Source organism: Sinocyclocheilus grahami, unplaced genomic scaffold (genome assembly GCF_001515645.1).
Source record: "Sinocyclocheilus grahami isolate Dianchi unplaced genomic scaffold, SAMN03320097.WGS_v1.1 scaffold509.1, whole genome shotgun sequence".
In the NCBI taxonomy this organism is placed as follows: domain Eukaryota; kingdom Metazoa; phylum Chordata; class Actinopteri; order Cypriniformes; family Cyprinidae; genus Sinocyclocheilus; species Sinocyclocheilus grahami.
In genome coordinates this window covers 242,030-267,041 of record NW_015505688.1, presented here as the reverse complement: position 1 = coordinate 267,041, position 25,012 = coordinate 242,030, and the positions used below count along the sequence as shown (strand labels likewise).

At 37.2% G+C, this 25,012-nt stretch overlaps 1 protein-coding gene across 1 annotated transcript in view; it reads right to left on the bottom strand.

Annotated features, from left to right (window-relative positions):
• The window catches only part of LOC107554648 (neuroligin-3-like), a 196,718-nt gene that overhangs the window by 90,500 nt on the left and 81,206 nt on the right, over nucleotides 1-25,012 (bottom strand). The window contains exon 3 of the mRNA XM_016237232.1: nucleotides 9,208-9,393. Within this exon, the coding sequence (XP_016092718.1) occupies nucleotides 9,208-9,393 (186 nt within the window). The remainder of the gene's footprint in view (nucleotides 1-9,207; nucleotides 9,394-25,012) is intronic.

Below are 25,012 nucleotides of genomic sequence, written 5' to 3'. Positions count from 1 at the left end.
GTAGATCAGCAGTTTCTGTAGATCAGCCTGTCTGGCACCAACAACCATGCCACGTTCAAAGTCACTTAAATCACCGTTCTTCCCCATTCTGATGCTCGGTTTGAACTTCAGAAGATCGTCTTGACCATTTCTACATGCCTAAATGCACTGCCATGTTGCTGCCATGTGATTGGCTGATTAGATACTAGAAGTTGAACAGATGTACCTAAGAAAGTGGCCAGTGAGTGTGTACTGTAGTCATAGAATAAATGTAACTTTCAGATGAACCTCTTTTACTGGGATTCTGCTTGGTTTGTCATCTGTTATTCAGTTAACTAAACAAAACTAAACATATTTTAAAATAGAATAGCTGATTTATTATTTTACATTAGTGACACTTAAAAAAAGTATTATTAAGCAATGATATGAAAAGTCTTTATACATTTTGTAAAATTTTACATACATCCCTGTCACTGGGTGGGTTAAGCACCATTGACATGTAAACAATTTATTTATCTCAAAAGATAAGGAACGTTTAATTCCTTATATGTTTTGTAATCTGTTTATAAGGAAGTAGTTTGGCATTCTTTTCTAAGAGGTTTAAATGGAGAGACCAGTGGGGGAAGATTTCTTATTGAGATCCTGTAGCATGTTTCAAATGTGATGGTGGAACAGATTAATATGGGTGAAAAGTCATATAAAACGAGTCACTGTCTCAACACAACTGTGATTGGTTGGTTCTCCTGTCAATGTGATAGGGCTCACCTCTTATATTTGCAGTCTGTCTGTAAATCTACCTCAGTGGGTCAAAATGGTGGCAATGGACAAATTACTAAAAAATGTTTAACTCACCCACGCTGACATGCTTTCAGTTAAATCCAAATCAAAATGAACTTAAAATAATGTCTGCATCAGATTTTTGCATGCTGATTAGCTTGGTCAAATTAAAAGGGCACATCATTGTCTATGACCTTTATGACACCGGCAGAGTTTACTGAGAATTTGTTGAATAATGGTCCAAAAAGAAGGTGACTGTTCATACTAACACCACCAGAACAACAGTTAGTTGTTGGCTCATCCTTTCACGTTAACAAAGTACAAGAACAATATGCTTTATAAATAAAATTACTCTTGTGGCGGGAATGGGATCTTAAACACCCCCGCCACAGCTCTACCTCTAAAACTGGATGATAGGATCATAACATGAGTGTGTTATTCAAGAGTTGGCTCTACAGCAACAAATTATTTACCAATTTCACTATTTTGGCTCATAATTTCATAATTTTGTCTGGCCAAGATTAACCTCAAATTTGAATATTTGAATCGAAATCATAAAAAAATATGGCAAACCACAACAATGTACCTGTACCCAACATTGTTGACAGTCAGTTAATATACTCCTTGACAATATGTAACTGTAGATAAAATATTGAACAATAATGTGTTCAAAATGTCTACCACAAAAGAAAACAAAATCATATGATGCTGCTCCCATGGTGTTGCGCGACAGAATTTTATGGTACAGTTAGTTGGTGACATAGTTGACAGAACTTTTGTGGACATAAGAAAAATAAAATATTTTCTTAATTTAAATAAAAAAATTTAATGGATAAATATGATTTATGTAAATAAAATTGATTGAAAAAAAAGAATGTCATCAGTGGACATGAAATGTCCCCTTAATTGTAGAATAATCTATAGACTAATTTTATATTATATTATTTATTATAGACTTATTTATAGGCTAAATTTATAGACTAATTTACAAGTTAAAGTTAAATTACAAATTAAAACACACAGAGGGAACTTTACCACCCTAAGTCCACCACATGTCATGTTTATTTAATGTGCTACTGCATGCTTGTGATGCACATTTATACTTTGCATTTGAGTGAATAATATGTGAAGAAATAAACAATGTGTGCAAATGTTAATTTGTCAAATGCAGTAAAATTCATTCACTCTGGTGACTCAAATGTACAAGATGAACAAATACTTGTCAAAATAAAGCTAATGCTAGCACATGATTGTTTTCCAAGTCTTTTCATAATCCCCTCCTGCACAGAATTTAGTCCGATTAAAGTCAAACTTTGATGCAGCAAAATTTTGTGAGCGTTATTAGGTGATGAAATCTTCCTGATTTATCACAATTTCTTAGCATATCCTCAGAACAACTTGATGATGTAACAGAAACTATGGACTCTCTCTTTTCTAGCATTTTAGAAACAGTTGCTCCTTTACACTTAAGGAAGATTAAGGAAAACAGTCTGACACCATGGTAAAATAAGCACACTTGCACCCTAAAGAGAGCAGCCCAGAAAATGGAGCGCAGCTGGAAGAAAACAAAACTAGCGGTATTTCGCATTGCTTGGCGGGAAAGTAACCTATCCTACAGAAAAGCATTAAAAACTGCTAGATCTGATTACTTTTTGTCTCTTTTAGAAGAAAACAAACATAACCCTAGGTATTTATTCAATACAGTGGCTAAATTAACAAAAAATAAAGCATCAACAGGCATTGACATTGACCCCAAAGAACTAGTTAATTACAGACTGATCTCGAATCTCCCTTTTCTGTCCAAAAACTAGAAAAGGTAGTATTCTCACATTTATATTCCTTCTTAGAGAAAAATGGTATCTGTGAGAATTTCCAGTCAGGATTTAGACTGTATCATAGTACTGAGACTGCTCTCATTAGAGTTACAAATGACCTGCTCTTATCATCATTTCGGGGTTTTATCTCTCTATTAGTGCTATTGGATCTTAGCGCTGCGTTCGACACTATTGACCACAACATTCTTTTGAATAGACTAGAAAACTTTGTTGGCATTAATGGGAGTATATTAGCATGGTTCAAATTTTACTTATATGACCGCCATCAATTCATAGCAGTGAATGAAAAGGTATCATATCGATCACAAGTGCAGTATGGAGTACCTCAAGGCTCAGTACTAGGGCCGTTACTCTTCATGCTTTACATGTTATCCTTGGGAGATATCATCAGGAAACACGGTGTTAGCTTTCACTGTTATGCTGATGATACTCAGCTCTATATTTCTTCGTGGCCCGGCGAAACATACCAATTTGAAAAACTAACGGAATGCATAGTCGATAAAAAAACTGGATGACGAGTAATTACTTACTGCTAAATTCTGAAAAAACAGAAGTGTTAATTATAGGACCTAAAAACTCTGCATGTAATAACCTAGAACACTGTCTAAGACTTGATGGCTGCTCTGTCAATTCTTCGTCATCAGTTAGGAACCTAGGTGTGCTATTTGATAGCAATGCCACGTTTATAGCATTTGTAAAACTGAATTTTTCCATTTCAAAAATATATCTAAATTACGACCTATGCTCTCATTGTCAAATGCAGAAATGTTAATCCATGCGTTTATGACCTCAAGGTTAGATTATTGTAATGCTTTATTGGGTGGCTGTTCTGCACGCTTAATAAACAAACTCCAGCTGGTCCAAAATGCAGCAGCTAGAGTTCTTACTAGAACCAGGAAGTATGACCATATTAGCCCGGTTCTGCCAACACTGCACTGGCTACCTATTAAACATTGTATAGATTTTAAAATCTTGCTTATCACTTATAAAGCCCTGAATGGTGTAGCACCTCAGTATTTGATCTCTTATTACATTATAGTACTCCATGTCCACTGCGTTCTCAAAACTCTACCAATTTGATAATACCTAGAATATCAAAATCAACTGCGGGCGGCAGATCCTTTTCCTATTTAGCGCCGAAACTCTAGAATAACCTACCTAACATCCAACTCTCAATTCCAGTAGAAGAGCATAGGCGTGAATAACTGTTGTTACGTGTAAAAACATTGTGTGGAGGGATTGAGGCTAGCCAGAGAATGATGTTCAGTTAAACTAAGTGCTTTCAGTACACTAAAAGCAAATGGACTTGTTTAACTTGAATTAAAGTCATAAAGTAGATTGATTCCTTTTCAGAGCCTTTATTCACTATATGAGTCACTGTCACTTTAAGTATAGCAATATTATGGCTTCAATTAAAACCAGACCATATTCAGTCATAAAGAAAATATATGACTTCACATGTCGACTGGCTAGGACTTATCAGTGCATTATTTTAACCGTAATGTCACAGAAAATATCTCTTCATTCGCTAACATGTTGTGTCACTACTTCTGATGTGTATTTGTTCAATGCAGTCTTTGTTAAACCATCATCTCATTTAGTTCATTAGACTCAAGTGCCTCTTACTCATGCACAGTTTTGTAGCTCAAAGTGCTAACACTTGAAAGTCGTACATCACAAAGTTACCACCATGAAGACCATCCCGCTAATAAAACTAACACAATTTGAGTGTGCATATTTATGGTCCTCAATAACCCAAAAGTCTTCATAAAAATGAGAGCTGACATGGGTGGAAGGAATCCTCCAACGTAGCCCCTCACGAGTCCCCTTTAATGTATGAGACGTTCCATTAAAAGGGGAGCATGTCCTCGTGAGCAGAGCTTTTAGGTTGATTAGTTACAGGAATAGAAAAAAAGGACTCCCGATGACCTTCAGTAACACTGCTGGTAGGCCTCCAACATCCTTCCAATACACACACACAGCCAAAGCTCCAGTTGTTTAATATTCCAGCAGCAGCCCAGTGAAGCCATCTCTCATTTGACATCATAATTATTATTAGGAGAGAGAAAGAAAAAGGCAAATCTGCATGTTCAGTTAGAGCCAGCCTTATGCCAAATAGATAATAACACACAATATTGGCTAATGTCCTTGATTTAGGACTTCTCATGCTCGCCATCATTCTCCCTGCCTCTTGTTTGCTCTCCCTCCCTGAGCACTGATGCTAGAAAAACAGGCAAAGAAAAAGCTGAAATGTATTTGAAGGAGGGGGCAGTGGCAGGTCTGCAGCCAGAACCCGGCATGGTTAAGAACTCAAAAAAGAACATCTGGAATCTTCACCGGACATTTGAATTATTTTCTGAACAATGGGATTTGCTAAAATACAGTAGGACACACTTTATTGGTCCAGCAATAACATTTATATCAACATTAACAGTCCTTCCCTAGCCCTGGCCCTAGCCCACCCTTGATATTAGATGGCACTACAGTAGTTGGTTGAAAAAAAAGGTTACAGTCTCAGACCCTAAACCTATTATTTAAAAGGCACAGACTGGTGTTGTGCAAGGCCCTAGCAATAACTTTAAACCAGCGTTGTTCAGCCAGGGCATCACTATGGTTTCTGGGCCCCCTGATCAGCAAATTGGGCCCCCCTTGGTATAAATCACATTCAAAAGGTTTCAGAGGTCAGGGGTTGGAATTGTCCTAATCTTCTCCCTGTTTCGGCGCCCCTGTGTCCAGCCCTGCTCCTGGAGAGCCAACTTCCTACAGAGAGTTCTCCTGCAGAATTTAGCTTCAATTTGCTCCAACAGGGTTTGCTCAATTGGGGTTGAAGCTGAAATCTGACTCTCTAGGAACAGGATTGAACTTTTCTCCCGCACCCTTACCCCTGAAATCAGATGGACTGTAATAACTGGTTGATAGGTATGTTATTGCGGGACCTAGCCCTTAACTCTAAAATCAGAAGGTACAGGTACAGACTAACTTGATTATAGTTTTTAGGCTTTAGCAAAAACTCCAAACCAGACATGTCCAATCCTACTCATGGAAAGTCAACTTTTTATAGAGTTTAGCTCCATTCTGCTTCAACATAGCTGTCGGTCTTGAGGATCTTAATCACGTGGTTCAGGTGTGTGCATTCTGCCCCTTTATGAGCAGGTTTGAACATCCCTGCCACAGCCCTACACCTAAAACCGGGCAGCAATGATTGGCTGAAAAGAATGTCTTTGTAAGACCTGGCCCTAATTCTAAAATCAGAAGATATAGATGGTTGGTTGGCTGTAGCAAAAACATTAAAGCATGTGGCCGTCCAGGAGCAAGATCGGTCACCCTGACCTAAACCTACCAGAAGATCAAGGGGCAATGACATTTAATAGGATTGCTGTGCAACAAAGGATGTTGATCTAGAATCATGTTCCACTTGTGCAAATCACATTATGGGAATACTTACAGATGGATGTAAGATCATGTGAGTACATCCTAGCCTCATGTCACAAAAACTAAATATACAAAAACAAAAAATAAAAGAACCATAAACGAAAACCAAACCACCTATGTTTTCTGCCTTTACGTAAGGTCCCCATTTCCATCAAAGAAGCGAGGCAGATGATTGCCCTTAAACTTGATGATGGAGGAGGACAGTGGGATGCATCTGCAATCCATCCCACAGCGGTGGCCTGGCGGGCAGGCTAACTCCTACGGTGGAGTGGGCTGATAGATGAAGCCCTCTTTCCTGGCCTGCCACACGCCCAGACAGGGCGAGCTCCATGTGGGCCCCATAAGATGATGAGCCAGACTGCAAGGAGGAGACAGGTCACAGTGGCCTCATTAACACCACCATAAACACACACTTGCCAAACAAGCATCACACTCAATCTCACACACTGCACTGCGAGGATAGAGCTGAAGTGTTTTTTTAAACCGGCCCTTTGGTATTTCAGGTGATGGGATTCAGGTAATTGTGTTTTCTCGGAGATCAGGGTCAGGGGAAATGTGAATGGCTCTTGCACTGTGGGTGGGATTCACCTGCAGTGGGATTTCAGCTTCAGATTTGTCCTGTCCAATAGCTGGAAAGTGCATGAAATCCATTTCATCAGAAGATGTTCTTTCCTTTACTCAAAGGGCAATTGTGTCTTCTGCCAATTAGCAGAACAAGCCATTTTCAGACAGCACACCTATCTTGCAGAGAAAATTTATTTTTTCTTTTGCATGATCTGTGAGAATGTTGCTAAGATGTTTCTTAAAATCAGGTACAATGATGTGTTCATTTGCAGATTAACACATTGTTACATACATTTGCTTACCAGGTTATCAATCACAAATGTTAAAAATCACTCTGTTACTTACATTTGCTTACCAGCTTCTCAACCAAAAATAAGTTGAAACCCTTCAAACATCATCTCCAGAGTGTACATGGACCTGGCCTGGACATCTTTCTCACTAATGGTACACAAGCACTTTGTTGAACATGTTTCTTCAGTTGTCTCCCAAATATCATGCCTTAGTTTAAACTGTAGTACTTGTGCTAATATAAGCACTATATAGCAACTATATTTCTCAATATGCAAGTTGTGATGACATCTAGTTTTAGTAGCTGGATTCTTTACTGCTGCATTCCTCTAAGCCTTGCCATTATAATTTGGTAATCCTTTTCCTTTCCTTTGCTGTGATGGCTAAAATCACAACTTTGAGAACTATTGCAGAGCTAGCTGATTGATATTGGTGGTAGTTGTGGTGAGTACCTCTTTCTTCAATAGCAGGATTCCTGTTTCAATTTTCAAGGATCTTGATAGTTTATAGAGGCTGTCAGTAAAACCCAGCTCCCTCAATACTGCTTTTTTATCTCATCAAACCAAGTAGAGAAAATACTTCTATTCAGGGGAAACATCAGCATCAGTAATATCCAATTTACTGAAAAAGGAATGAGGCGGTTGACCGTATAATAACATGCTACATGAAGCTTGGAATGGAATATTTGAATAGAAAATGCATTTATGGTCAAATAAATGTATCCAAAACCAAAGTAAATCAAAGCAATTAATAAGGCATTGATGCAATTTGGAGAACGCAAACAAACATGCAAAATGATTCATGGCAGGAAGCAAAGTGTAGAAACAGCCTTAGACCTTATCTGAAAATTCAATGATCGCTTAATAGAGAATCTATCTATCTATCTATCTATCTATCTATCTATCTATCTATCTATCTATCTATCTATCTATCTATCTATCTATCTATCTATCTATCTATCTATCATGACAGTCAAATAATTACAGTGGCTTCCTTTACAATAGTCTCCCACAGCCTGCCTGATACAATACCAACTGCTTGTATCTCAACATGTACAATGTCACAGCTTCAAATATATCTAGAATCTTTATAATGTATGTGTTGCTTTTATATTATATACATATTTATCTCAAACGAGTTGATAGTTACAGTTAACGTTTGTCTTTTTACATTTTATGATTTAATTTCAACAGTCAATTGGATGACATGGAAACCCACAAAGCTAATTGACATTTCTATAATTATGTCTCACATCTCAGAAAAGCCTCTTGGGAATGTGTTTTAGATTTACATCTAGAGTCTGCTACAATAATATACAACTGCTAAGATGATAAATGTAACCTTGGTAAGTCCTGTGGAAAACTGCTGTCTCTTTATCGCTGCATAAATACATAACTATGCATGTTAATTTACACACTTTGTTTGCAATTCACTGCTGGATTAACGTCCATCATCGCTGGCATCAATTAAAAGCACTTTGGTGTTTTATGCAAAATCACAAACAGGTTGTCGACAGAAAATCAGCACATCTGCAACATGTCTTTCATTTATATTGTCCACCATGAATTTATAGCACACATGCTAAACAGTTTAGTCAACCATAAATAAGTAAAGACAACACTTTTGTGCATACTGGTTGTGTGGAAACACTAATAACAATCATAGGAATTAAATATAACTTTTTGACAGCAAATGTTGATTACAAGGTAATTTCGACTCTTGCCTTAGTTTGCAAAATAGAATAAATGAAAAAAAAGTACTTCTGGTTACTCTTGTGAGTACAGTGGATGCAGTTATTTCTATGTAAATGGACTGTTAGATCATGTCTTGTCCATGTCCCTGTCTGTTTCCTTCTGCACAAGTAACTAGGTTTATTTATATAATTATTAGTAATTATAGTTTACATGTTTATGATATGGGTTAAAGTGTTATAGTTATTCTTTATATTGTTTTATATTGTTATTCTTTATATTATAGTTATTAATTATATTGTGATAATTCATCTATGAATGTCTACTGTCAATACTTTTTAAAATAAGTATTTATAACAATCTAACTATATAATGGCAATGATATGGCAATATATTAGTAATTTATTACTGTTAATGGATTTTTTCATTCATTTTTACAAACTAAGTGATAAATCAACATGATTTTTCATGCTAATTGACAGTTATCCATGGAAAGAGCTCAAGTATTTAACTTGCAATATTACTTTTTCCCAATCCTTTACATTATGACGCAAAGATCATTATGCAAAGTTGAGTATTAAAGGGAATTTAATTTGACAAGGACTTTTCTTATTCTTCTATGGAATGAAATGTTCTCCTACCTTCAGAATGATGGGACAGGGTCAGAAGGCTCACACAAGAGGCACCAATTCCTGATCCAAAAACAGTGATGCGATTGGAATCACCGCCGAAATAGCCAATGTTCTCGCTTATCCAACGTAGAGCCTGGATCTGATCCAAAAGCCCATAATTTCCCTTAGCAGCCTGGTCTCCTGTGCTGAGGAACCCTGTAACAGAGTGAGGACACATAGCATTAAGAGAACCTGCAGCACCTGAGGATCCTTCTTAAGGCTCTTGTCAAACAAACTCATGCATTTTAACTTCATAATTGGTCTCACACTGTTTTTGCAATGGACTTGAATAATACCTCACACTGAGCAGCTCGCTGAGGAAAGGTGTACTGTTTATTTTTCGAGCAATCTGACTTTTTGCCTGGTAGATGTGAAAAAATAAGTGAAAAAATCCCATGGACTCTATTTGAATGAGACACTCAAGGCCTATCTTGAAACCAGAATATCATGGAGGGGGGATCTCTTTGGACTTTAAGACCCCTGCAAGTGCATAGCAATGCACTAAAATACTCCAAATACTTTGGCAACTGCAAACACAGCCACTCACATTTTCTTCATAATTTTTTTTGTAATTTGAACAAACGTTAATCATAAAGAAATAAAACATGAAGAATAGTAGAAATGGCAGCATTCTGCTTCTGAAGGACATCTCAAGAAAAACATGCTCCATTATAAAATAATAAAAGCTAATGTAGAATGCTGTATTGATAGTGTGCTGACCAATATTTGTGCTCAAACACATTATTGCGTATTATTATTAACCAGAATTCCTAACCAGATTTTCTAGCAGGGAATAGAGAAACATGACTGAGACAATGTTAATCTACATGTTGCCTCCAGAAGAGCCATTATTAGCGCTGATAACAGGGAAATTAATTTTCTGATACATAGAGGTTAAATGTTTTATCTGGATTGCTTCCTGTCTTCACTCCGACACTGTATGGTTAACTTTGACAACCTGACATCTCTAGAGGGGAGGCCTCAAATTGCAGGGCTGGTGTTAACATGTGTGGCACTGTGTGTTCGTGCGTATGTGAGAGAAAACGAGAGACTGAAATAGAGAAGGGGAGAGTGGGTGAGAGAGATAAGAGGGGATTCACTAAACAGCTGTACGACTTTAACATGTAGCATTTCGGTGCAAACCCCTGCATCTTATTCAATAACCACCTGCAATTCCGTTTAAGCAGGCACCAAATGTGCTGCAATATTGCTACACCATGTGTAAATTAAGCCATATTTTATAGAATGTGCAGTACTGATTGTGGCAGATGATCAACATGGTGATCAAATAAAGCAGAAGCACATTACAATTGAAGATAATTTTTCTCTACAATCAAGGAACCAATGAATGATGGGCAATATCAACTTTATTTACAGACCGATTGCATGTGATCTCAATTTGCTAGCAGTGTCTGAAAGCTAGGAAGTAGGAAGGCATGTCCGAATCTATATATTTGCATTGCCTTCATCTGGTTGGCTTTTGAAGGCAGCATAATGTATCCTTCACTGCCTGTGATATCCCACAATGCATGCAAGTCAGCGGTTGGTGCTATCTAATGAAGTGGTTGATTCCATTTCCTCCAAGAAATAAGTTGCTTGGGTATGTCTAAAGCTCACTTGAATTTCCTTGGGAGGAATCTTTATACAAAAACGCAAGCGAGGCAGCTGCCTTATTTTTGGACACAGCTTAACGTTAGCTTGTTAGCATGTTGAATGGACAGTGATTAAACACCTCTTTATATCAGCAAACAACTGTAATGTGAAGTGAGTGCTCTTCCTGCACAGACAGAAAGGAAGGTTCACCATCTTGCTCCACAAATCCATTTTTATTGTGCTTTCATCAGGAACAAATCAATTGAACAGCATGTAATGTATTAGCATATCAAATAAAGCATGTATTTTGAAATGCTGCTTCCCGTACAGAGGAGCGTGCACAGATAAAAGAAATAGGTTTAAAGAGAGCAGCTTTCCTGAACACCTCAAGGGCATTGGCAGACATTCTGCACTTCATTATGTCACTTTATATTGACGTTGAGCCGCACGCCGAATCAAATCAAATGAGTTAATTCACTTATATTCATGCAAAACACACCACTGCATTTTGCTTTTCAAATGCTTGTTAATGAGCACAACCAAACATGTGATTATTCACTGGGAGACCTCACCTAAGCACACAACTAGAGGTGTAAAAGAGCAGCAATTTGAACATTCTAATTAAATGAATTACATAATATATTACATAATAATACAGTAATAATGTAAAACCTCTTGAGTTACACTTTATTTTAAGGTGTCCTTGTTACAGTGTAATTATGCATTACTTACTATAAGGTTAGGGTTAAGATTAGGGTTTGGCTTATAGGGTTACTTGCATGTAATTATGCATAATGTATTGTTATTATAATAGTAAGTACATGTAACGTGTAACAAGGACACCTTAAAATAAAGTGTTACCACGTCTTATATGGTTTTTTGTCAACATCCCATTACAATGACATGTCTTCAGCATATTTTATATAATAATTATGAATATGGGTTTCAATTACATCCTTTGATTTTTTTATTTAATTATTTTATAATAATTTTTACATTTGTTTTATTGTTATTATTATTAATTTGTTATAATGTTTGTATAAAACATTTTACATAAAAACAACACATTTTAGGAATGGCTTGGACTGAAAATGGTTCTATTTAAATTGGGGGTGTCCGTGATGCAAGGACCATGAAGCAAACCAACCCACAGGCGACATTTAAAAATATATTCTCCATGGTTTGTGGATGTATTTTAATTGGAAATGTGATAGCAAATGTTTTCTCTGGAAAGCAATTAAGATTTTTTAAAGATGGTTTTTATGCCTCATGGTTTTATGCAGGGCTTTTGTAGAATTTACAAAGCACTGGGGTCATACGGAGGTTGAACTGAGCCATTATATTTGCTTTTGCTTCAACCTGTTATTGCCTGTTGCATCACTCCACTATGTTTATGTTGTATAGGACTCTCACAGAATTGTACAAGATTTTACACCCAGCTTTAAAGAAAACACACACACACACACACACACACACACACACACAGAGCAATGTATTTGTAATCTGCTATCTGTACATTTTGAGCATCATATATGGTCTCTAGAGATGATGGTACGTGTTAATTTGATGATAATGCAATACATAACAATATTATTATCCCCTTGGGGAATGGAATATGCTATCCACAGGCAATTTGTGTGCAGAAAAAAAGCTCATAAGGTGATTTTCAATATCAGTAGTACTTAACATCACTAAAGGTGATGAAACACAGACTCTCCTGTAAGAGTTTTCAACTTTATTATATGCTTTTAACAATAGGTGTCATTCACAAAGCAGGCTGAAAGAGGGTGAAAGCTCTGTCTCAGGCCAATCCTGCACTTCACATTCCACCATTGTAAAACACTTTTTGGCTCAATCGCACACACATATATCGATCAATGCAGCACCAATGACATGACATTGAGCTGGTTGGAGTTCGGCAGGAGCTGACGCTGGAATATAACCACATACAACAAACCCTCTGGACAGGGCTCCAGACTGCGTCTAAAATGGTCGCATTTCTGACCAAAAATATTAATTTGCAAGGTTTTGGTGAGATCGCCACTGGCAACTATCTAAATTTACGTGTTATGATTTAAAATTGTCCATGTAATGCCCTTTTTTCCTGGTTGTTTTGCAATCTCATATTTTGTTACGTTGACGTAATAAACGGAGACGATGCACAAAGACAATGCACAAAGACTTAGTGGAAAAACAGTTGTGGCAGATCGAAAATGACGGAGACGTGCAAAGTACAGCATGCAGAAAAGCAGTGTCTATTTCATGCACAACTTGAACAAACTACAACAGGTAAAGCTATCATCTGTGTGGATATTAGCAATATCAATTCTCGTTTATAATCGATACGAATATGGCTTCTTTATCTAGAACAAGATCTTTAGTCCATATGCTGTGTTCTGTTAATGCATGAATTTCATATTTGTAGAGCACTTGCCGTCCAATAATCACTATAAGCTTTCTGCTTTGTTACATTTTAATAAACAAAGTATCAGCTTTAAAATTGTCAAATTCGACGAAACGAAATTCAAACAATAAATACCATTTTGGCGCTCTTTAATGCAGCATGAGCGATCGATTTATCGCCTCAATTCAAGCGGCACGTGAACCCATCAGATTCTTCTCTTTATTACTGTAGTACGAAATAAACATGAATGAACATCAAAAGGTACATTATAAGATAGCCCACAGTACAACTTACTGAAATCTGTCATGTAATCGCTCATTCAGTCTTTTCAAACTGCGGAAAACTAATCGTATAGCTTGTAAACAATACCATGTAACAATCATTTACCTCAGAATAACTATTTGGCATCCATAAGCTCATTAGTCAGCTAGAAAAAATAACTATAACGAGGAGCATTTTACTAAATATATGCGCTATATTGCATATTCATATTTTTACTTAACCTGTTGTCTACATGATAAGAAAGAATGCAAGGAGCTAAAATTCAACATCTCCTATATAACTGCATGTTACTAATGAAGAAAAACAGACTGGATGTGTGCAGGACATATGACAGCATTTATAGGATGCATTGAGGAGGAGCCTAAACTACACTCAGTGGCCAAGTGATGCTGACATATTTATAGTCTGTGATATTGGCACAGATTCTGTGTACACAGTTCTCAAGTTGGAAAAGATGTTTAGTTTCCACTTTAAGTGAACCTTAGTCCCCAGGACATCTATGACTGAAATGTGTTAATAAATAAATAAATAAAACGTGTTTATTCTGTGGCACTTAAGGAAAAATTATAATTTGGCACCTAATTTTGTTTCTTATAGGAGCCATTGGCTCCTTAATTGATTTTTTAGTCTCGAGCCCTGCTGGAGATTTCCTCGCCTTCTTTCATCACTAAAACCGTCAGGTGGATTGCACAATGCTGTCCATCCCATGCTTTGCCCTACGTTCATCTACCCTGTCACCTGGACAGCTCATCAGAAAGCCTCATGTTTGAAATATCAAAATTTTCAAATTTCATGCGTTCCCAAGAGCCTAAAACTTCACATGCTTACTTTATTTTTAGTAATCTATTGTATATTAGAATGGCACACAAATGTATGTTTGTCTTGTTTCCTAGTTAAAAATGATAAACATCCATAAAACTAAATAAATAAAATAATAAATATAGCTGCAAGTAGCATCTATTGGGGTCAAGCCCACAATCTGTAAAAATAATGACTGAGCACATTATTCTGGTGATGAAATTGATAAGACCCTGATCCTAATGTCCTCAAAAGCCCCGTTTCCACCGCAGGAACTTTCCCCAGGAACTAGGGACTTTGGGCCGGTACTCTGTGTGTTTCCACCGCAGCAACTTTCCCCAGGAACTAGGGACTTTGGGCCGGTTCTCTGTGTGTTTCCACCGCAGGAACCAGGATCTAAATAAAGTTCCGGGTAAAAATTTTCCCTCAGAAAGTCCCTGCTCGCGAGGTAGTACTTTTTCATGGTGGGGACTTGGGTGAGGAACTAGGGACTTTGGGCCGGTACTCTGTGTGTTTCCACCGCAGGAACCAGGATCTAAATAAAGTTCCGGGTAAAAATTTTCCCTCAGAAAGTCCCTGCTCGCGAGGTAGTACTTTTTCATGGTGGGGACTTGGGTGCTGAACATGCTGATTGGTTGAGTTCACGCAGCATTGTATTTCAACCACCATATATTTGCATACATTTTTAAATATTACTGTTATTGTGTCATGAAATGTAGTTTTAAAAGTATTTCAGGCGAGAATGTAGTTGTTTAAAACACAAATCTGCGGTATATTTATAAAGACAGCGCCTATTTGAAAATGTGCTTCACTGATTTCGGAGACGTGAGCTCCACGCGATCAGCTGGCGCTCAGTGCTCATGTTTCCTGACGAGATCAGCCTCACCTTGGCTAGTCCTTCTGACATTTGCCGCTGCCTCTGATGTCTCTGTAGTGGTTAAACATAAGATATAATTTGTTTTCGGTAAATCTAACATGTAATCTTTGGTCTTTATTCTATTAATCTATTACAGTTTTTCTGAATTGCTAAAACACATTTCTTGAAGCCATGACTCATTTTCTCAAAACCTTAAACACAAATCCAAATACTCAAACTAAATTCACGAAACCTCTGACTCTTCCATCACCATCAAACAATCACTGCAAAACCATTTCACTTGCACTCAAAATCAAAAATAAAACTCTAAATGAATAGCATGTTACAGTACACTCAAATACTGTAAGTTGTGCAATTGTAAAATCAGGGTCAATGAGTGATTCATTCTGTCTCAGCATAATGTCTTTGTGCTTGAGTCTGGCCTGAGGACTTTGTCCACATCACAAGTAATGTTGTCTATTTTGATAGACAAAGAGAATAAACCCTCTGATCTGACAGATCCAGCATTGATAACACTCTCTAAGCCTTACTCTTTCTCTCCTCATCCTCCACTTCTTACATGTACTCTTGCTCCTCTCCTTCTCAGATTGTTTCCATCTATTGTTCGTATCATCATTCAGTCACCTGTGCCACTTGTGCACTCTGAACTGACTCATATTTTGTACAGTTTATTTGATCACATCATTAGAAACAAGTGTGAACAATTTTGAATCGTTGTGTGTAATCGATGACAACTGTGCTTTAGTTGTGTTTAACTTTTGCCGATTGTGTTTAGCATTTTGCAGCACAAATGCATCCCAGTGTGATCAGTGTTTAAGTGAATGAGAATGTGTTTAGAGTTTTGCAAAAAGAGTGCATGAGATTAGCAAATAGAGCCTAACTGCCTGAACGTGTTTACGGTTTAGCAGAAAGAGCAACAAATTGGTTTACGCTAGTGAGAATTTGAATCAGAGAATGGGGTTTAGTGCTTTAGCAATTCAGAAAAACTGTAAAAGAGGCAATACTGTTTGATATAATATTTCCTTTCATTTTAATGTACAGTATGTACATACCCTGAACTACATTTCTGCGGCTATTAATGTTTAAATGAAAACGAAAAGAGGCAGTGGTGTTTGATATCATATTTCGTCTTATTGTAAATACAGTGAGGACAATTGCAGTAGCCAAGGTGAGTTGACTGACATTATCAAGTATGCTGTTGTTTGCAGAATTACCCCGGAGTTCACACTGCTAAGTCGAACATGCAAAGTCCGAACTACCGAGGAAGCAAGTCCGAAATTTGCATACTTGGAATTGAGAAACGCGCGCAGTCACCAGACTATTTGCCTAATCTTCTCGGTACTTTAGACCGCGGTGGAAAAGCAAACAGCAACAGGTCTGGGGGGAAAAAAGTTCCTGGGACAAATTGTTCCAGGTAATTTCGGTGGAAAAGCGGCTTAAGACATGTTGCCATCAGAATAGTGGCCATGTTTCTCAAGATACAGAACTGTCAACATGGACAATGATGGCAACTCAGACAAAGACACTGTATGTTAGTTTTAAGGTCATCGGACCAATACTGCCCTACAAAGGCAAAAGACCTTAACTCACTAGAGTGTGAAACTGAGAAAAATTACTTTAAAGTTTTTTACTTGTCCAGCCAAACTAATTATAGGTAGGACACTGAAAATTTGGCAATTAGATGTTTTAGTAATGAAAATTATCTACGTTAAAAAATTGTGAGCTCAAACTTGATTTTTACCCCCGTTTTGAAGTTAATGTACTCTGCCTTTGCATTGTCTGCAAAACGTGAGAAGTCACACCAAGGCAAAAGGCAATAACTTCCACATTATCAATATTTGGTTGCTGATCATCATTTATCATCATCATGATCATCATCATAATCATTTACAAAATCGTTATAGTAACACCTGTATAAAATCTAGTAACCATGGGCTGTCTCATATAGGCTATTGCATATAGTAATGTGACTCAATATAGTAGAATGTCGTGGAAAAGTTCATTTATTTCAGTAATTCAACTCAAATTGTGAAACTCGTGTATTAAATAAATTCAGTGCACACAGACTGAAGTAGTTTAAGTCTTCTTGTGGATTGATGTGAACGCCAGCAAGCAGGAATAATGTTCAGAATGCTAGTGGATTAAACATCTCCGATGACGTTCATCGCCATGGATTAATTTTATCGGGTTACAAGAAAAGGTAGGATATGGATTTAAATGCAAACTGTTAGTAGGCTACTGATTTTATGATTTATCATGCTAGCTACGGCATTCGAGTCCACACGCGTCCAGCTAGAAGTGACATCAACTAGAAGTGACAGCCTGGTGAATAATCTGCATTACAAAAAGAAAAAAAAATATTTAAAGGTTATTCACGATTACATATTGCTGCCAAGGTATCTAGTCTTTACAGTGCTTTGTTATATGGAGCTGTTTGGTAGATCGCAATCTATCTAATTCGTTTGTCTACACTGTAATTAAAATGTGGCAGACTTTAATGGACAGCAAAACAAAGGCAGAACACCGTATAACTCCAAACCGGCACCGTAACTTCATATTGACGAACGGCTAAACTAAGTCAGAACGCCGTAACTCAGTTTGAGCGCTCCAAACAAAGTGAAAGAGCCGTAACTGGTGTTATACGGTGCTCTGCCTTGGTTTCTCCGGGGCTTTTCAAAGTTACGATTGCTGCCAAGGTATCTAGTCTTTACAGTGCTTTGTTATATGGAGCTGTTTGGTAGATCGCAATCTATCTAATTCGTTTGTCTACACTGTAATTAAAATGTGGCAGACTTTAATGGACAGCAAAACAAAGGCAGAACACCGTATAACTCCAAATCGGCACCGTAACTTCATATTGACGAACGGCTAAACTAAGTCAGAACGCCGTAACTCAGTTTGAGCGCTCCAAACGAAGTGAAAGAGCCGTAACTGGTGTTATACGGTGCTCTGCCTTGGTTTCTCCGGGGCTTTTCAAAGTTACGGTTAAGGCGACTCATTATTTTCTCGGAAAAACAACTAAGTTGACTCAGGATACTTATACACATGATAAATGATGTCTTGAATGTCCCAAAAATATCAATAACTCATTTTCGAAAAAAATCGAAGTTACGGTCTTTTGCCTTTGCACGGCAGAATAGTTCTGTAGTTAGAACCAATAACCCATAATAGTGGCCCAGTTCTGCTAACTTTTTTGTGTGTCCTCCGACTGAGGCCTTACACAAGTGTGTAACTTTGTTAAAAACATCTCAATCCATTTAAGAGTTATCCATTTATATCCAAATAAACATGTGACTGTGTTCCTTTGGCGTGAAGAATCAACATTTTGCCATTTTCCCAATAACAAAGAAGTCGATCACACCGAACGACCTAGAAGCAATTTGCTGAAATTTTATGTGATAAATCAAAATGGCGGACAGGCCGTAGAGCAAACAATGGCATGTCTGGTATCATCATACTCGTCATGTACAAGGGAATCTAAGGAGATGAAGAACAATTAAGAATATACAATTTTTTTTGAAGCACATAATACTATTTTCTGGCCACCCCTAGATGGCGCCGGCCCCAAACTTCTCAGTCTCCTTCAGGGAATGGTGGAGATTATGCATACTGAGTTTTTGTTTTTGCAATACATCAATATATTCAGAAATAATAGCATTTTACTGCAAATTGACACCCAAAATGGTTGCCATGGGAAAACTGTCTACTGTTTGACTTGGTATGCCACAGTTCAAGAATAATGTTTATATGTGTATAAAAGCCTAAATCAAATGTATTCATCATGTAAAGCAACGGTGTCTCCTCAGAAGACTTGGATTAAACCCCTCAATTGAAATGGATCTCTTACTTGTTGAAACGTGACGTGTTGATTGCATATTCTTTCAAAGAATGGAAAAATTTATGAGAGAATATGAAAAATATCTTTATTTTTGTATTGAAGATCAATGAAAGTCTTAAGAATGAGTAAATTATGACAGTATTTTCATTTTTGGTGAACTATTCCTCTAATATCTCTGAAGCTGAAGCCAAAGGAAGGGAAATACATGATACTCATTACTGAGCTTAGGATAGAGGCTTTGTTAGTAATAGAGGAAGACAATGAAGAAGGGAGGAAGAGGATGATGCAATGGAGTAGTAGCGTTTGACATCAGCCAGTCTGTCTTCCTCTCTTTCCTTCAGTGTGGATGCCAGCTAACAAGGCTGTCTGTGTGTCGGAACTATCTGCCAGTCTCCCAATCCCGCCTGCCCAACCCAAGCTACACAATAACAGCCTTGACAGTCTCATAACCCCCTCCATTCTCTCCCCAGGGCTGAATAGAGGGACTCTAGGGTGAGGATGACGAGGGAAAGGCAATGCCACCCTCAAAAAACATAAAGAGGCTATGTGTTCCTGCTTCCCTTAAAGATTCTTGATTCCCCCACCCCACTCCAGGGAAGCAATTCCTTCTTCCCAGACCTCAACCTCCCCTTCATGCTGGTCTGTGTCAGGCCACTGAATTCCAGAAAATATGGGATTTGAAAAGAAAAAGGGCTAGGCAGGGGCGGAGAGTGCATCCCTGAAAGAGCGGGATTGCCATTTGTATCACTGTACAGTCCTCTCTTCAAAGACACTCGCTGGCTGCTTCAATGATGTGTCTAGGAAGTTGGGGGAAGGCTAGAACAAGAGAGCTGTTTTTAAGGCTCTCTGAACACTGGGGCCCATTCACATCTCATTTCTGCTCGCTTTCTGATGGAGGGGCATAAAAGGAGAGGCCACAACTAGAGGTTTCTATGTGAAATAGATGTGTGAAAATATGGGCTGAGGCTTGTTTTTCTCTGAATGACTGAGATGGTTTACATACTCATAATATTGAAGATCACTTTGTCAGAATTTCATTAGTTCATTATCATTCATTCTAATGTGTCTTCCTGAATCTTTGGTGGTGTTTCAACTCCACATTTCAATTAATTCTTGTTGATTTCATACATTTGTAATGTGCAGTTTTATGACTTTTAATGATAATGTCAAGTTGTGCAAAATAATGAAATATAATAACATTATATTAACCATATTTTCCTTATACAGTACCTTGAATACATAGTAAATACTTTTTTGTAAATGTGCATTTAAAAAATATATATTATACCATTTATATAGAGAATCTGAAATAACCTTTCCATGTTACAAAAAGATATCAGTCACCTATTTTTTGGATTTTCTTGATTTTTTTTTATTTTCTCACATGACAACAAAATGGCTTCTTGTATGTTGGTTCCACCACACTTTTTTTTTTTAATCTGTAAATGTGGCCTGCAACATGCAGTAGCAGGTTTTTCCAAGCAATTTGTACCAGATTTGATTAGCCATATACATCAGACAATTCTGCACATTGCAGATGATAAATATTGGAAAAACACAATTTAAATCTAGTGATCATAAACCGAAGCTGGATAGAAAACATAAATGAGTCTAGCCATCCAAAAATATCCATATCAATTAATATCAGATATTTATTATAACATGTATATCACAGCAATTATTTGCATAGCAATCTATTTCAGTATATATGGGTCAATATCACTATAAAGTGCCTTTGAGACGTCACAATTTCCAAAATAAAAATATGAGATTTTTTATTAAACTTCATATTTGTTGTATTAAGGAGACTGTAGGCTGTTAGAAATGCATATTGGTCAAGCTCCTGCACTTTTTTATAAAATAACTGCAAGCAGACAATTTTCGAGTAAACCACAAAATATGTCCACCCTGTCATGGACAAATTCAAAGTAGAGTATATACATTTTCATAACATAATGATTATAAAATGTAGATTTTCAGAAAGATAATTTGTCCCTTTCTCAACAATTTTTTTTATTCAGTGGGAAAAGTCTTTTGAAAAACTGAAATTACTGCAACATATTTGTATCCCTATAAAATATGCTAAAGTTGGACTTTCTTTTCTAAATAAAATCAAACGACAAAGATATCTGGTCAAACTTTCAATGAATACTAACTAGCCCTCATTTCTTTATAAAGAAATCACAGAAAAGGTTTTGCTAACTTGTTTAAATAATTTGTTAATTTTCATAAAAGATGAAGATGACAGGGTGGACAACAAGATGACAGGTTGGACCTTGGCATGACAGGGTGGACATATGCATTAATGGGTGAAGAGGACATCAGATAAACAACAGGAACAACAAAAAACCCTTAAGTGATATAAAGAATGATTTCAGAAATATATATCCTTTGTTCCAATTGTAAATTGTAAATTGATTTAAAAGGGCATTTTTACATTTATAAGGCCATTTTTCCTTATACCTTATTACACTGAACAAAATTATAAACGCTACACTTTTGTTTTTGCCCCCATATTTCATGAGCTGAACTCAGGGTATTAATGGGGATTTTAAAAATGTAATATTTCATTTTGAAAGTAATACAAAATGAAATGATACTCTAAATATGAAACTAAAACCACTCACTAGATTTGTTAAAAACACGGAGTCATTCAGTAACGAAACACCACTTTGTGTTGCTCAGAGATACACAACAGTTTCACTGTGGATTTTTTGAAACTATTTTCTTTGGAGAAATAGAACAAAAACAGACAATATTGACAGTGTTGGGTTTAAAATGTAACTATCATTTGTTTGTTTATTGAACTGTTGTATAAAGTCAATATCACATTTGTAATCGAGCAGATATTCAGGAAAATGGCACTTTTGCTTTGGGCATTTTTTGCCCACTTATCTTGAATGTTAGGTACATTCTAACTGCATTCTAATAGGCTACATCACAGATGTTGAACAGTCGTTGCCTTCCATCATGTTCATCACTAAGCAACTGCATGCAATGTAAGATAGCATACAGTTCTGAGCTGGGGTGCATTAAATGCATTTATCAATTCAACCTTTCTTTCCCCCTATAATTAATCACAACAATTGAATATTTAAAATTAATAGCCTTTGTTAAAACATTATCAGAATTTGGCGAAAACCATGCACATGTCCCCCCTGGCGTGTACCATGTCCACCCTGTCATGGAAGGCTTGGTGACAGGGTGGACATTTTTGGTTAAAGTTAGCATTTAATAAACACATGGTGTACCTTCAGTCAGCAAAGTGGTTCATTGTTTAAGCTGAATGTGTACTACTTAAAATATATATTTAGAATTTCTGAAAAACTTTTATGTAAATTTATATTTTACTATGACAGGGTCGACATGTTAAGCTTGGCAACATGCAACTACAAACACAATATGATTAAATATAAGTGTAGATACTTAGTGTACTTGCAGCAGATGTTTTAACCTCCACAGAAGAAAGGCAAAATGGGGGTGGAGATTTCACTGAGTTGATCAGAGGGTTTCTTAAACGGGCATTTGCAATTTATCATGACAGGGTGGACAGCAATTTCAGGGACACATGCAAAATGGTTAATATTATTATGAAAATACAATATAAATGAACAATCTTATTAACAACTGGCTGAGGGCAATTAAAATATTTAAAAATTATTTCAATATTGTGTTATTTAACCACTTTTTGCACTCATTGAAGTTAGCTGAGCTGCGTGAGGGACATGCCAAAATTACACACATCCAATCAAAGAAAATGGTATAAAATGAGAAAAATACATTTCAAGAGACTGTATATGTGCAAATGTTAGGTCATTTATCATATAATTTCAGAATTTCATTATATTGTATTATGTTCATGATGACTAAGTGATTCTGATGAGGACACCAAAAGCATTTTATAGTGATTTTGACGCATATTAAAGGTGCTGTATGTAATATTTTGACTGTACCCAAGCATAAAAACACTATAACACATTCACAGATATTTAGAAAACATGCTAAGTTCACATACTTGTTTTTCCGAAAAACAACACTAAAGCCAGTTATTCTACTTTGAAAATGTGTGTTCCGTGTCGGAATGCATGTTTTTGTTTTGGTCATTGTGATTCCGCCCACTGCCAGTTCAACCAATAGTATTTACACACCTCGGGTTGCTAGAGAGTGGATCACAGCGTATCGCAGCCATGGAAGCCAGTAAACGAACTGGGTCAGAGACTGCAGATTCTACCCGACCTAAAAAGCCTCGGCATCCATCTAAAAAGCTCTATGACCAGAGGAATATTAAAACACGGATAAATTAACTCATCAACTTACAGTGTAAGGCACGTCGCCTTCCAGTGTTAATTGCTCTTATACCTGTTGCGTCTCCTCAATCTGACAACCCACGGGATGGAAGAAGCAATATTTTGAATCTGGACTGCAGTACCCATTTCAATATTACATACGGCACCCAAACAAACTAAGCTTGTTTCAGCAGACATAATACATGAACTTAGCTAATAATGGCAGTGCAATATCCACTATAGAATATACAGTAATTACAGTGCAGCGTTCATTAGGTCTGCCAGTTTGATTATTTGTGATGAGTTCAACCAAACGCTGCCTGCGGAATTACAATTAATTGAAGCTCACTGCTGAAGCTTCGACATCCATTTATCCAGCTCTTGTTGACTCTTTCAAGATGGCTGTAGCAGTGATATATGTGGAGAAGTTGAACACTGCATCTGCTTATTAATATATCTGTGAGTTATATATATCCATTTGGCATTTTGGACTTATTAACATATTAATCACAGAAGAGGCATATTCCAATCCTGCCTCTATGTACTGCATTGTGATATATTTTTGAATAAATGACTACATCCAGAAAAATAAAATGAACACCTCATCATTGACCTATAAGTCATATAATTCCATCATTTATCAACGAGAGGCTAGTGATTGAGTGACTGGCATTGAATTAATGACTGCAGATATATGATAGGACAGCTTTAGAGGAATGTCATACCTAGATTTAGATGAGCTCTGACAAGACCGCCTTCCATCTTTGCGCTCTTAATAACAGTAAGAGCTCTTGGCGAGAAGAATCTCAGTCCAAACGCTTTACTATTAGATGAAACAACCAGTCTGTGTGTGTGTGTGTGTGTGTGTGCATGTGTAACTGCACAGGAAATACATTCTTAGAATTTAGATTTTCAATTCAGCCGAAATGAGCAGTTGATGAGATTGCAACGGACATGCAATTTCTAAGGTATTAAACACATTCACCTCAAAGACACAAAAACCTGTCATATTTATTTGCCGTGGTGGAACGCTACAAACCAAAACCCATATTGTTGATAGGAGAGGATAAACAACCTGGGAAATTTGGGACTGATAAAACAAATTGCTTCCACTAAAGTCCTATGCCTTTAGGAGTATGCAGTAAGCAGCATAAAGTAAATCAGGGTGCTTATGGGCCAGCTGTTAGCCATCCTGTCCTGTGACAGCACTTCTCTTAATCTGATTACATGACATTCTCTCTCTCTGGGCAGGCAGGAACCCTGTGAATGACAAAAGAGTGGTGTGCATTGAACGGCCCTGCTCTCATGTAGCACTTCCCAATCAATCACATCCCAGCATTGAATGGCACTGAATGGAAGTGTGTGTGTCAGGGTGGGGGCGACTCGCTGTGCATCTCAAAGACAGCAAAAGGCTTTTACGCTAAGTGTAAGCTGCAGCCTGAGACCTACAAGAGTATGGAACTCTTGCATACATCAGACGGGGGGTTATCAAAGCAAATCATTCTAAGGGAGCAGGCATACACGGTCACATTTCAGAGCATCTTCAAAGTGCTGCTCACCCCCGATCGCAGGTGGGAGCTGCAATTTCATCTCCTGATAATGAGAGGCTTTGGGGGGTGGGGGGATTTTTAGCTTAGAAGTTTGAAGAAAAGCAACGCAAAACTCCAAACACGTTTGTGCCGCTCTTTTCGGTCTGA